Consider the following 14,875-nt stretch of genomic DNA (forward strand, 5'->3'; position numbering starts at 1 on the left):
TTAAACTGACCTTTGGAGAGCTACGATAATCCTGCAAAGTCAGAGAAGGCAGTCCTAACCCCCAGATGGAAGGTGGGGGCTCCCGAGAGGCCAGAATGTCTTATGCTGAGTTGGTGGGGGCAGGGCTGGGGGACGGCTGGGGTCTCCTGACTTTCACCAGGGAGCAGCTGCTGCTGGCTTGGCTTCTGTCGGACCCTGATTGGCCATCCCTTGTCTCCCCAACCCTCTCCTATCTCCCAATCTGGTCTTTTTGGCCAAAGCAACTTGAGTTTATTGAACGACTGGCAGTCGTGTCCAGCTTCGGGCCCCATGGATGTGCTCTGGGTCCCCATCTGCCTCTCCCCAGGTGCTGGTCCCCGTGGCAGCCCCTACCCCTTCTGTGCTGTCCCTCTCCATCAGCTCCTATCCGTAAGAGCCCAAGTGTTCAAGTCCCCTTCAGACTAAACAATTTGTTGAGCACCAACAGCACCGTCCAAGTTCTAGAGCCCCGTCAGAGAATGAGGCACGCCCTCCTGAAGCCCCTTCTAGAGCTGGTGAAATTGACAGTAGACAGCACACAGATCACTATAGAAAATTCACTGATGTCCAAGGCCTCTCCACCGCCCTTAAGTACCCAGGCTCAGCCCTCTCTCCCCAGCCCTGGTCCTGTGTATCTGCTACCACCAGGCAGCTCTTCCAAGGGAGTCCACATACACTGCAAATAGCATGTCCAAAGCCAGTTATCCAGGCTGACTCTCACCCTGCCCCATTAACTCCACCACCATATGCATCCTGTTTTTCATGCTAGCAGCCTCAGAATGACCTGGAGTCCTTCCTTTGCCTTACCTCCCTTACCCAGCCAGGAGTTGGAATTCCATAGGCATCTGGGAATGTTCCAGAAAAAGCATCTTTGCCAAGAATGTGGAAGACAGATCAACTGGGAAAGTGACTGAATCACTCTCAGCGAAGGCACTTTTTCTGAAACGGAGATCTACTCTGTCCCTCTCTCCTTAAAAGCCATGGAATCCCAGCTATGCAGCAGCCTGTGCTTGTCCTGAGCCCCCTCCATATTTTCCTAGCCAACGTCATGCTAGCTACCTGCTAAAGTTGAGCATTTGGATGCAAACCATGTCCTTTTTCTCCAAGGAGTCGTTATCTCAGGGGGCACAGTCATGGGAGAGGCAATTTCAGTATGATACAGTCAGCACTCTAGAAATGTCTATTCATTATGGAAATGCACAGGAAGGAGTTAACTAGTGCTTTGCTGGGAGGTAAATCAAGGAAGGACCTTGGAGGAGGAGATACTTGCATTGTGCCTGAAGGATACACAGAAGTTTGCTAGGCATGAAGCAAGAAAAAGCACGTAAGTCCCTAGAGTGTTGGAAGCAGACAGTGGGGCAGGGGGTGGGCTTGGAGGGGCTGAAGAGTTAAGGAGGGGCCAGATTCTCAGGGGTGTGTGCGTGTTTTCTTTTCTCTCTGCCGGAAGCCTCACTGTGCTTGTAGCCTGGCCCAGGACCTGGCAGTAGCAGGGCCTTGGGAAGTGTTTATTGAACCCCCTTGACCTGCATTATCTCTGGCCTGCAGCTAAGATCGCTGCCCACCAAATTCTAAGGAAAGGGATGGTGGAGGCTTAACAGAACACTCACCTTACCATAAAGATTTCAAGCCTTCCAACTGGGGGTTGTGACGTCAGGGTCTTTGGAGGTCAGGCCCACACTGGTCACATGCCCTGGAGGCGTGGAGTTTCTGAGCTAGGATCTGTTGGGCATACCTGGCCAAAGGCTCCGTGCATGGCCAGTGCTGACCACACCGAATATCCCGCCTCCAAGGTATGGCTTTGTGGCAGCCCCTGAGGAGCCAGGATTACATGCAGCTATTACTTCAGGGGATGCTGAAAGGGACAGGGCATTTTCAAGATGCTAGACGTAAGGAGGTTAAAAAAAAAAAAAAAATCCAGTCTCTTCCTCAGCTGTGGTTCTGAGAGCCAGGTTCCTTTAATAGAACCCGAGCCAAATTTCTACCAGGTGGCAGGAGTGCCTCCCAGTGAGAAATTGTCTGTGAGAGGCCTGGGCCTAGGGCTTCTGGAAAGCAGAGATTGATTATGCAAGCATGGCTGGGCTGAGGGAGGCCAGAGCTGGCTCTGGGACTTTTAATTCCGTGTATTCATATTCCTGGCATGGCCAGTGTCTGTCTCAGAAAGTGGGCTATTTATTTTCAGACCACCATTGTTCATAGGATCACTCTGTCCACTGGTTTTCTCCCAGTGACTCGGTTTCCTGGGCCCTATAAGCATCCTTCTTAACAAGAGTGTAGGTGGAAGGGGGCATCATAGAGGGCACAGGCAGGAGACAAGATCAGGACCAGAATCCCAGCCCAACTCTCCACTTCCTACCCTTGTATGACCCCAGATGAGTTACCTAAGCTGTCTGCCCCATTCCTGTCATTGTTAAATGAATAATCCATATGAAGCACTCATCCCCTGCCAAGCACACAGTATGTATTATATAAGCTCTTACTTTTATTATTATGGACCCAGGTCCCCACCCTGACTCTGCCACTTCCTTGTAACATGAACTTGGCCAAGTCACCCAGCATCTCTGGGCCTTCAATCCCTCATCCACAACATTCAGATCATAAAACCACCCTCACAGGGCTGTTGCAAATGTAGACGAGATTGAATGTAATAATGATAATGTGTGTTAAGCGCTGAGCATGGTGCCAGGCACAGAATAAAGTGCTCAATAAATGGTGGCTATTATCATTATTATGAGTTGTAATTCTAAGTAACCACCCAACAGGGAGCAAGATGGATGTAAGCCGGCTCCCTCCACCACCTGGGCCTCACTCCATCCTGATGGCACAGAGATGGAAAGCTACTGGCCGCTGTGTGACAGGAGGTCCTGAGAGCCTGTTGGTCAGAGCCTCAGCCTCCAGAGATTCAGTGGAGCCCAGTGGACCTGCAGCTAGGAGTCGGGGGCAAGATGTGCTCAGCCAGGCCTCCACCGCCATCAGTTCCAGGAGTCCAGGCTGGCAAGCAGGGTGCAAAAGCCAGGAGTCCTTCCCCTGCGTTGGAAGGAGCTAGTGAGGGCTCAGGATTCTAGTCCCAGGACTTGTTAGAGCCAAGCAGGAGGAGGCAGGTCATGTTCGGAGCTTATAGAGAGCTTGCTGGTGGAACTCCATCAACCACGTATATTCTTCTCCCTTGGCCGCTTGGCTCAGGGACAGGGGAGCCCCAAGGTGCATACCGGGCCCGGGAGGTTTTAGGAGGGTTGTGTTCAGGGACCTGATAGGACCATTCTCAGAGGAGTGGCAAGTTCTGAGACACACATTGTTTCCCATGTTTGTCTGGAAAAGAGGCAAAAGTCGGACACACGGGGTCTGGTCTGAAAGGTGATGCTGAGGATAAGCAGAACCTGAAAGAGTTAGTGGGGTTGAGGGAGCAGGTGGGGCAGCATCCATACCCCCACCCCTGACAGCCTGGCAGCTTCATCTTACCCAAAGTAGCTATATCCCCGTCAGACATGCACTATGGGGCTTGAGCCCAGAGATGACCCAAAGCCGCATGTAAGCACAACTTCTTATCATGCGCTTATGAATGTTAACAATCCAGAGATGATTCTGTTGCTTTTTTGAACCCCCCTGTCCACTCAGGGCTCAGTGCTGACTGGCTGGGGTGAGGTGTTCCTGAAATCTGCCGTGGTTTCTTTCAAATGGGAGAGGCAGCTGGGGGCTGGGGGCTGGGGCCTGGGGGTGGCTGATGGGCAGGCGTCGGTGGCTCATCTGGTGGAGGTGGGCCTGCTCAAAGCTGACTGTGAAGCCTCCCGGAATCTTGGGTGAAGAGGGGAGACCTGGCCCTGCATGGCCCTGCACCTGCCACCCACAGCCAGGTTGGAGAGAGCAGGTGTTTCCTGGGCTGGGCATATGGGGGGAGCACGGAGAGAATTGACTTCCCTCCGAAATTCTTCTCCTGTTTGTCTTCTGGCTTCTGTCTCTGAAGGAGCAGCAGAAGGCTGGCATTGTCAAGGCTGCATGTCTTTGGGCCCCAGTGACTCCATGTTTGTAGGTGGTCAGAGCTAAAGTCAGTGTGCCTTCAGCCCCACTGGCCCCCAGGCTGTGTCCCACTGAATGGGAAGGACACAGCGCCAGGCTGTGTCCTCTCCCACTTTAGGCTTGACCTAGTCTGCAGCCCCGGAGAGGGGCCAGCTCTGCTTGTGTGGGGGCGAGGGTGGGGTGAAGGCTTGGGTGAGTATCTGCTTAAGCAGCTACCTGGGGCCCAAATAGTTTGAGGTTCACATCCCAGCTCCCCTTTGTCAAGTTACTAACCCTCAAGCCTCAGATCCCTCATATATGAAACAGGGACAGTAATGCCCACCTTCTAGGTTATTATAAAAATTAGTAAGATTCTACATAAAACACTTGTAGTTTGGTGTCTGGTGTAGCATAAGTGCTCAGTAAAGTGTATAAATATTTATAATATGTACCTCAGTATCTCAGCTATCTGAGGTCCTTTGACAGCAGGACCTGGGTTCCAGATACTGAATGTGTGGCCACAAGTCCATCCCCAGCCCCTGCATTCCTGGCCCCTGGGGCAGGTGAAGCACCTCCTAACCTGCCTCACGACTCCAGGGTTGAGCAGTGCTGAGCCTGTGATGGGGAGGGGGGTGGTCAGTGACTCAGTGACACCATCTGGGAGAGGCTGGGGGACAAGGCTGACTGTTGACATTTGAGCCATAGTCAGCCAAAAAGCCCGGTCTCCTGCCTATTCATGCATGTGCTTTCAGTTTCTTTAATCCTTCCTGACCCACAAAAATCCAGATCCAGCCAGAAAATGAACTTGGGGCGAGTGATTTCCCAAAGCATTTAGCATAGGCTTCTTTTAAATAGGAATTCTGCTTAACCATTTAAAATAGATTTTGACTTAGCACAATGTGATTTACATTTGGGGCACTATCCTTCCATATATTTTCCTGTACATGTATTGATTTCTAAATAGATACAGGCACTTATACATATTTATATGGTGGAGAATCACACCATGCATGCTGTTTATAACATGCTTTTAAATTTAATTTATTGTGAGTATTGCTCCATTTCAGTACAAATACAGCTTCACTGTGATTGTTTTCACTCTTTTGGTTTCCATTGTCAGCATTTTTATTGCTGCATAGCTTTCTCCAGCAAAAGCAGGTTGTTCGTTGTTGAGGATTTGATCTCTAGCCCTGGGAGCACATTGTGTGATCTGAGGGGCATGCTTGCAGGCTTGGTCTTCACGTGGCTTCATACAGGTGCTACAGTGATTCGGGTGGGGCCGTTTCTTCCCCCATTCCATGGGGATAGGAAGGCCACTCCGTGAGTATCACAGCAGCATTGGTCCTCACGATGGCATCTCTCCTCCAGATTACCCTGAGATGATGGGAACTCTTAGGAAAGTCCTTTCCTCGATGAGTTTTGTCAGTTCATAAACTCCTCCGTTCAGTGGGACCTCACTGAGTCATTGTGGACAAGGGGTCATGCCTTGTTCATCCCCTTCCTTCCTAGAACAGAGCCTTACTTCCAGTATCAAGTGTGTGCTGAATTTTTTGTAAAGATTTTATTTATTTATTCATGAGAGACACAGAGGGAGATGCAGAGACATGGGCAGAGGGAGAAGCAGACTCCGTATGGTGGGGGGATGCAGGACTTGATCCCAGGACCCAGGATCATGACCTGAAGCTAAAGGCAGACGCTCAAGCACTGAGCCACCCAGGCATCCCTAGTGTTTGTTGAATTGAAGCATCAAATATCTTAAAATTAGCCATCTTCAATATTCATTTCTGCAGCACAGCGGACATCTTCTGGTCTCCTTGCATGGAACATTTGAGCACATTTTCATCTCTTTTTGCTTGACTGAGCATCACAAGTGTGGCTTTCTGTGTGATAACTGATAATGCTGTGAAGCTCTCAGGACCCGTTGAGGGGTGTATGGCTGTTTCCCACTTGCTAAATGCTCTCAGACCTCTGTTCCTGGGAGGTGTTGGAGTCTGCATGCCCTGCAGCGTCATTCCTGCCCAGTGCTGGTGCTGCGCCCCCTCCCTTCTCCTAATTGGCAGTAGGTTGGGAACCCCCAGAGAGCATGGGATCTCCCTGAAACAGGTCAGGGGCTCACACTGAGGATGAGAAAGCCTGGCCTGGGAGTAAAGTGCGTGAGCTCTGGTGCATGTGACTCATAGACCTTGTACTTTTGCTTCTTGGCTGTGGTGTGGGAAGGTGATGCTGTTGGATTGCAATGCGCATTTTCAGGGAGTAGAGGGGTAACTGAAGTGGCCAGGATTATGAGGATGTTGAAGAGAGCACCCAATGAGATCTTGGGCTGAGTCTGCACACACAGGTGGCCTGTAGGGTGTACCCTGGGGCAGCAGGCAGAAGCAGTCAAACAAAGGGTGGGGGACACATCCCTCCCACCACACCATCCTTAACAAAGGACCCCAGTGTCATTTCTTCTGTGACTGGGGCTGCCTCGATTCATGCCCCATATACCCTAACAGTGAGGCCCACCTGGCCAGCATCCCTACCACCTTGGACACTGCCCTACATATGGGCTCTCCTGTTGCCCTGCTGGTGAACATCGCTTGGTGTGGACAGGAGTGCACACCCTGGCTTGTGGTGTATACTGTTTCCTGCCTCTGGGTGTCTCATCTCCCCAACAAATTGGCACATTCTAGGAAGGACTATGTCTTGCCTCCTCAATTATAATACTAAAAGTATCTCCTATTTATTTGTTCATTTATTCATTTCGCAGATATTCATTGTGACAGTCATGGAAACAGGAAAGTGAACAGAAATGGACATGGCCTCCACAGTTGGGGATATGACAGCCTAGTAGAGGCAGTGACAGTGGAGGGCAAAAATCTTGACCGTGACAATGGAGGAAAAGAGGCAAGAGCCTGTTATGGAAGCTCCAATGGGGTAAGAAGTCAGGGAACACTTCCTTGATGAAGTGGTGCTTTTGCTGAGGTCTGAAGGATGCATAGGTTAACAATGAGAGAGTATGGCCTAGTATATCCCAGACAGAGGGAGCAGCATATGCAAAGGTCTTGTGGCAGAGGCAGCAAGTGAGGACCAGGGACTAAAGGCAAACCAGCAAGGCTAGGTCTCAGCACGTGGAGAGCAAGGTAGTAAAACAGGGGAGAGGGATGTAAACTGAGGCAGATGAGGAAAGCCCAGCCTGAGCAGGTGTTGCACAGCATGTAAAAGCAGGTGGTCTTCATCCAGAAAACAGTGGGAAGACTCTGGAGCCTTTTAAGCTGGCAGGGACAGGAGAAATGACATGATTAGATTTGCATCTTGAAAAGATCACTCCTGCTGCTATGCCGGGAACCAACTGGAAGCTGGCCAAGATAGGGGTGAGGAGATCTACTGGGAGGCCGCAGTGCAGGCCGGGCACTGGAGGTGACCACAGGGTGGAGTAGGGGCACGGTAGAGGGGAGGTGACAGTGTCAGGTGAGATGTAGAGTTCTTAGTAGTGGGTTGTTTGGTGGGAAGGAGGGAGCATGGGGACCAAGGATGATTCTGGGTTTGCTTGTGTGACTGATGAGTGTTGGCACCCTTCACTGAAACAGGTGTGCAGGAAAGAACGGTGCTTGTTGCTGCTCTTTACCACGCAGTGTGCTAAGCACTTTCATGAATCATCTCCCTTGATCCTTCCAACAGTGGCAGGAGTCTGCCTATTACCACCATTTTATGAGCAAGGAAATGAGGCTCAGGGAAACTTAGAAACAATCCCAAGGTTGCATCTAAATGGTGGACTGTGCTTTCTTGCCCCAAAGCCTGTGTTCCGTGGACTGTGTCCTGAGCCACCCCTCTGAGCTGGAACACAGAGTTGTAAGAGGAAGGTGTAAGGGCAAGGAGAGAACAAGGGCAGGCTGCAGGCCTGAGACTTTGTCACTTCTGCTTGGAGGCAGGCACAGGAGCTAGACTCGTGTTATTTCACTCTTGGACACAGTTCTAGGCTGCAGGAAGCAAGAGACAGCCACGCCCGGGAAGCTGGTACCAGCTCCCCCTAGGGCAATTCTGCTCAGTGGAAGCTCAATTCCCCAGGCAGAGAAGTCAGTGAGCACCTCAGGCCCGGAGACCATCCCGACATAATGGCGCGGTGTTCCCTTTCCACCGAGTCGATATTGTGGCTGGCTTGCCCTCTCTGTCCCTGGCTTTTTAAAATGCCACCTGCCTAATTTTCTTTATTGGAACCTAGGAACAAAGACCAAGCCCATAAGGTGAAAGGTCTCATTATTCACATATTGATCCAAGATTTAATAGAGCAGCAATTGTGTATTATTTGAACTGGAGCATGATATCTTTTTGCTGGCTTGGATTCCCCAGCCAGAGATGCTGCAGGCATGTGAAGACAACAGCGCAATAGCGAGACCTGTGGCTCAACCAGCGATGGCTGGTCACCTGAAAACAGGCTTGTGCATGGGCTGGAGCAGATGTGTCCTGTTGTGCCACCTGTGCCACCTCTGAACCCCCCACAGCACTCCACAGGACAAGAGGCAGGGGGACATTTGGGACATGCATCCCATCCCTCTTCCTGCCCTCCAGACTGGGAGTTGACCAACAACAGCCTTTAACCCAGCCTCGAGTGCCACTGGTCCATGCCACTCCTGTCCCCAGACTGGATGGGTCTGTGGGTAGAAGACAATACAGCTGTTATGCACTCTGTTCTAGTTTCTTGCATTGCCCCTGGTAGCACAGATGTTCATTCAGCCAGATATTTATAGAGGGCATGTGCCCACCCACCCTCCTAGCCTCACGTCCAGGTGTTGGCTCCTAGAACCTGTGTCATGCAGCTGGTAAGCAGTGTGGCTGCTCCCCCATCCCCAGCAAAGCCTTGTCTCAGGGTCATCCTGCGTTGCCCTCTCTGCCTATTCGAGAGGCATCAGCCCCACTCCCAGGGACATGAACCAGCTCCCTGGAGAGCCATGGGCATCAGCTGGGCACCTGGGCAGGGGAGGGAGTTATCCAACTCTTCCTGGAAGAAATGGTGGAAGAGATCTGGAAGAAGGGAGCCTCCTAAATCCTGACTGCCCCCAGCAAGCTGGGGTTCTTGGGCAATCGCGAACACTTCCGAGCCTCAGTTTCCTCATCTTTATAATGGAGATGGTGATATCCCCGCCCTCATTCATACTTTGTCGTCAGGGTCCCAGTGCATGGCACATGCCATTGCTCAATAAATGGTAGCAACTGGTCCCCTACTCTCTCGTTATTCCTCGCACCTTCATTTCACTGGGAGGAGGAGAGCATGCTGGGAGGGCGAGCTGTCATCCTACCCTCTAAACAGTAGGAAAATCTTGCTTCTCTGGGAGGACCACACTTACTTTCACACATGTCCCATTTTATTTATTTTTTTTTAAGATTTTATTTATTTATTCATGATAGATAGAGAGAGAGGCAGAGACACAGACAGAGGAGAAGCAGGCTCCATGCAGGGAGCCTGATGTGAGACTCGATCCTGGGACTCCAGTTTCACAACCTGGACCGAAGGCAGGCGCCAAACTGCTAAGCCACCCAGGGATCCCCACATGTCCCATTTTATACAGGATGGTGGGAATTAGCAAGGAAAACAGCCAACTGGCTTCAGTGCTTCCTACCTCTCTCTTTCCCCCCAGCAAGAAAGGTCCACATTAGGTTTTTTGGAGGCCCACCTGATGGGCTTATGGGAGCCCCTGTCCTAGGTGGTAGAACAGTTGTCAGGTGGGGTAGGAGGAATCCCCAGACTAGGTCAGAGAGGTCAGCCCAGGGCTTTTGGCCCCTGGTGACACAAGCCCCAGCCTGTCACAGATTTCCAAGCCCAGGCCTGGTACAGAAGTGGCTGGGCCTCTTCCCCCTCTGAGGGACTGTGGGAGCCCAGGAGGGAGAGAAGCACAGCAGTGAGCAGCCCAGACAGCACTCACTGACCCCTTCCCAGATGGGGAACCACACCACCCAAGACCCCAAGCATAGGACCTTCACAAGAGCTGGGTAGATGTCTCTTCTAGCCCCGACAGACAAGAGCTTGAAGCAGATTCCATTTTATTTGGAGAAATAAAAGTGACACTTCTCATACCTGAGTGTCAAATGATAGAAAATGTCTACCCCCCACAAATGTATCACAGCTTTCCTTCTGCTGAGAGCTGAGTCCCACCTCCTGCAGCGCTGGGCTCAGCCACCTGAGCCGGGTGACGACATGTTCTGGGAAGCCAAGTTGGTGACATTTTCCTCTCGGAGGAGAGTGTGCTTCTTGCTCAGTTGGCAGCCTGCAGAAAAGGCCAAGCTACAGCTCTGGACTTCCCTGGGTGGCGGGAGACAGGAGAGAGCCCCCCAGCCTGGCAGAGACCGGGCAGCTGCCCTGCGGTAGGAAGATTGATTAGCCGGTGGGACAGCTCTCTGAGGAGGACGCACTGTCACTGAATCATCCTCTGCCTGGGTTTGCTGGAAACTCATCTCAGCTTCACGAAGTCTCCCTTTGCTTCCCTGTGGATTTCATTTGACCTTGCCCACCCCCGCTTGTTGCTATGTGTTTCAGAGAAGCAAGATGGAAATGATGCAGAGGTTAGGAACTTAGGCAACACCATAGAAGGAAAAACACTGCAGAAATTAGGTTCTGGTTACTTGTGTGTCTGTCTAAAGAAAATAATATAATGGCTCTAGAGTCATACCTAAGTGCATTATTTACCTGCTATGTGAACTGGGGCAAATTTTCAAACTACTCTGACCCCAGATTGCTCACCTGTGAAATGGGCCTAATATTTACATAATAGGATTCCTGGAATCATTCTGTGGGCAACGGGGCATAAAGCTGTCACTGGTGTTTCTCACTCAATCACCTTCTTACCTTGTCAGGCACAGGTGTGAGGTTTTTGTGCAGTTATATACAAAAGTGTGTTTTCTGTGTTGAATAATATCATTTCCTGGCTGCATTACCAAGTATTGACACAATCTGCTAAGTCAAGGCCACATCATATTCTGTTGTTTGCCTGGTGATCCAAACAGAACGTAATGGGGATAGTAGTGATGACTTTATATCGTGGTGAATGCATGGATGGGTACATCCATTGTGCCCCAAAGCCAGCTACAGATGATCTGTGCCCTCTGAGTTGGGTACTCTGACAGCCTAAAGCTAACACCATCCCCTTGGAAGATGCCAAAGGGCTCCTTGATTAGATTTCTCAGCCCCTAAGCTGAGGAGGAATTAGCTGAAGTGCTTACATTCCCATGTCCTCTCTCTTGTAGAAAGTCTGCACCAAATGTGGAATTGAGGCCTCCCCTGGCCAGAAGCGGCCTCTGTGGCTATGTAAGATCTGCAGTGAGCAGAGAGAGGTAGGATGCCCAGGACAACAGGTGGAGGTGGGCTGGGGCAGGTCCGAGCACACTTGCACTTGGGGAAATTCATGGGTGGTCGCTGAAAGGGCCTTCTTTAAAGGCCAAGGAGGACCTACCAAGCATGGCCAAGGAGCAGGGTGGGGAGGGCTAGCCTGAGCTATAGTGAGTGCTTGCCTGTTCCATAGTGGAGAGCTGGCATGCGCCTTGGTTCTGCTTTGCCTGGGTTCTGTGGTCTCAGTGGGAAGCCCCTCACACTGTGTGTAGGTACATGCAGCATTTTGGGCAAGGTTATTATTATTGTAATAGTAACGGCTATCCCAGGTTGAGGGTTTACTAAATTTAGTGCCACTGCACTAAATTCTTTACATAAATAAATTTGTTTCATCCTGACACAACCCCATAGGTGGGTGCTATTATTACCCTCTTTTATTGATGGAAAAATGGAGACACAAGAGATTAACTTAGGGGCACAGTGCTAGTTAATGGAAGAGCTAGAAACCAAACATAGCCGTGGTCTGCTGTGGGACCAAAGTCCCTTCTGATGCGATGTTTCCATAATTCTAGTTCTGACCCCATTTTAGGAGAAGAAATCAAGGCTCAGTGAGTTCTCTGAGGCAATCATGATCAGGGACTCAAAGTAGGTCTCCTAACCCCAAACCCAGAGCCCCCTTCACTGCACCAGGATCAGGGCTAAAACAGAGCAGGACATTGGCAGGCAGCTTCTCTCTGGAGAGGGTCATGAGATGGGGAGTGTGGTAACAGAACAATCCCAGCACCAGGGAGTAGATCCCCTGCTTTTCCAGATGTGGAGTTATTTTTTTCACTTAACTCGCTTGGCAACCAATAATGGGCTTTTAATCTGAGGATCCATAAAAGGTCTTCAGTTATGGGAGATTTTCAGCCATGCTGTCCTTACATGTTGCTCTCCTGCTAATGCATGTCTCCTCTTCTGGAAGTCCCGTTGGATACTTTGTAGAGCCTCAGTCCATCCTCCTGGAGCTCCCAACAGCTCTTTCCTGTTTCTTTCTTTATCTTGCTGGGATACTTTCTGGAGAGTCTTTAGTTCACTAAACCTTAGAGGTTAACTCCCAACTGTTGGTTTTGTCGGATGCCATTCTTAGCGTCTGCTTTCCTCAGGTGTTTTTGGAATTTGCGTTTGTACACTTGAGTGGGAGTCCATCTGTCTCCCTTCCCACCATCTCCACCCAGCTGTCCTTGCGAAAAGATCTTGCATTTCCTCCACCCAGGTCCTGGGTCCCTCTTCTCACCTCCCATGTCAGTGCAGAGCCGGGTGTCTTGGGTTAGCGATGGGCTTTGTGTCCATAGTGACAGTGCCCAGAGCTGAGCATCACTACGTCAGGCAGCTTAGCCAGGCCCTGGATGTGTGTGTGCTACTTCCAGCTGCCTCAGCGGTCACATTCTTGGTCTTGGGCCAGGAGGCAGTCTCTGCTTTTTTCAGCCTCCTTCTCAAGGTGGGAAATCCCTTCACCAGTTCCCATTTTCAGTGACTCTGGCTCTTGGGCCCCACCCCCCAGGCACCACTTTTAACCCCTGTTCCCTGGCTTTTGGCTTCCTCCATCTGCTTCTGTACCCAGACCCCAGCAGGCTCTGTCTTCAGCCCCTCAAAATAGTAACTTTGGAGTTTCTGATCTGTTGGATAGGTAGATAGATCTTATTTTTAAACACAGATAAGTTTTCTGTTTGTTTTTAGAATATTTTTATCTGTCACTGCTGTGTTTTTGGAACAGAGAAGGTCTTAAGAGTATGGATCAACACTTTGTCTTGCCCAGAGGTACCTGATTTCTCTCCCTGAAATGGAGATGAAAGCACCAATTTCCTAGAGGTGTCATGGAAATCAGCAAGGTCACTGAAGCGTATAAAATGCACAGAATGTCTGGCCTAGGATAGGTACTTCGTAATATCAGAGGCCTCCCTCTCACCCAGCCAGAAATCCCACCTTGAACCTGAGGTCCTTCTGGTCTTGGAGGTGGGGGGCTCCCTTTTTAAGATGCAGATACCAACTGTCAGGAGAAAGGAAATCCCTCCAGAGATTATCCTGTGGCAGACACTGAGCAGGATGAAGTGCCGGTCACCCCTCCACCTGCCAAGCTGTGGGAGGACAGAGAGGAAGGAGCTATCCGGGAAAAGGAGGTGGAAGACAAATTTAGCAAACAGAACACTTTAGTGGAGCATTGAGGAGGCAGCTGCCCCTGACCAGCCCCCCACAGGGTGCCCTCACACCCCCTCACCTTCCTGAGCTGCCACGCACAGGGCCCACCACTGGCCCATCCTAATCTTCAGAGTGCTCTGGTGCCCAGAAAAGTCCAAAATAACTTAGGGTGAATTTTCTTATCTCTTCTAAGGCAAAGAATATGAGGCTGTGCATTATGCTATCAGTTTGTCCTTGAATTTCTAGAGGTTGATATAACTTAGCAGGACCAGGAATGGCCCATTTCCTCTCTGCAGCACTGGGCACACAGTGGACAGCTGGGAGGGTGAGTGTGTAGACAGGCTGTGAAAGTGCATGTGTCTAGGCATCTGGGTGCCTGTGGGGACCATACCTGGATGCTGCATTTCCCTGCCTGCTTTTGGGGTGAGAGAGTGACAGGGTAATTGGTTTTCTCATGCCTTTTTGTCTTAAAAAATTATCTAATCACAAGAAGATAGAGCATTTAGAATGTCATTTTAAGTGCCGCACATAGCTGATTCTGAGTCTGTGATAAAAATGTGGTGTTCTGTCCTGCAGCAGAAGCCACATCCAATGGGAGAACTTGAATTTTCCAATGGAAACTCTTACTGCTATGCCCAGACACTCCTGTCTATCTTTCCTTTTGATGCTTCCCTTCTGTCCTCTCTGACTGTAATTGTATGTTATTTTTTCTGGATACTGGTTAAATGTCCCTGGGGCTGTCACGTTGGTTTGCTGCCCACCTTATGTACCTCAGTGGTACAGCAGTGCGAACTGCAGCCCCTAATCTTTTTTTTTTTTTAAGATTTTATTTATTTATTCATGAGAGACACAGAGAGAGAGGCAGAGACACAGGCAGAGGGAGAAGCCGGCTCCCTGCAGGGAGCCTGACATGGGACTCGATCCCAGGTCTCCAAGATCAGGCCCTGGGCTGAAGGCGGCGCTAAACTGCTGAGCCACCCGGGCTGCCATGCAGTCCCTAATCTAATGCATATATTTATTCAAGCATTCAACACGTATTTATTGAGCATCTTCTATGTGCCAGGCAAAATAACTCTCTTGTGGGGAAAGGAGATCACAGACACCCTAAAGTAAATTCTGGCATGTTACAGATGGTGACAAAATGCTCAGGACAAAGAGCAGGGTGCTGAAAACATTGGTAGCTGCTATATTTTACATGGGAGTCAGGGAAGGGCTTACTGACAAGATGACGTTGGAGACACTATGTGGCTATGTGATCGGAACATATTCCAAGTGGAGGGTACAGTGAGTGCAAAGGCCCTGAAGTAGGTGTGTCCTTGGTGGGTTTGAGGAGCAGCAAGGAGACCAGTGTGACTGGATGAGGAGGTCAGAGTAAGGCCAGGGTCAGAG

The 14,875-nt window shown here is 50.4% G+C and overlaps 1 protein-coding gene across 1 annotated transcript in view; it reads left to right on the top strand.

Annotated features, from left to right (window-relative positions):
• The window catches only part of RPH3AL (rabphilin 3A like (without C2 domains)), a 101,638-nt gene that overhangs the window by 37,066 nt on the left and 49,697 nt on the right, over positions 1-14,875 (top strand). The window contains 1 exon segment of the mRNA XM_038548448.1: positions 11,227-11,313. Within this exon segment, the coding sequence (XP_038404376.1) occupies positions 11,227-11,313 (87 nt within the window).

This window comes from Canis lupus, chromosome 9, assembly GCF_011100685.1.
Source record: "Canis lupus familiaris isolate Mischka breed German Shepherd chromosome 9, alternate assembly UU_Cfam_GSD_1.0, whole genome shotgun sequence".
NCBI lineage: Eukaryota > Metazoa > Chordata > Mammalia > Carnivora > Canidae > Canis > Canis lupus.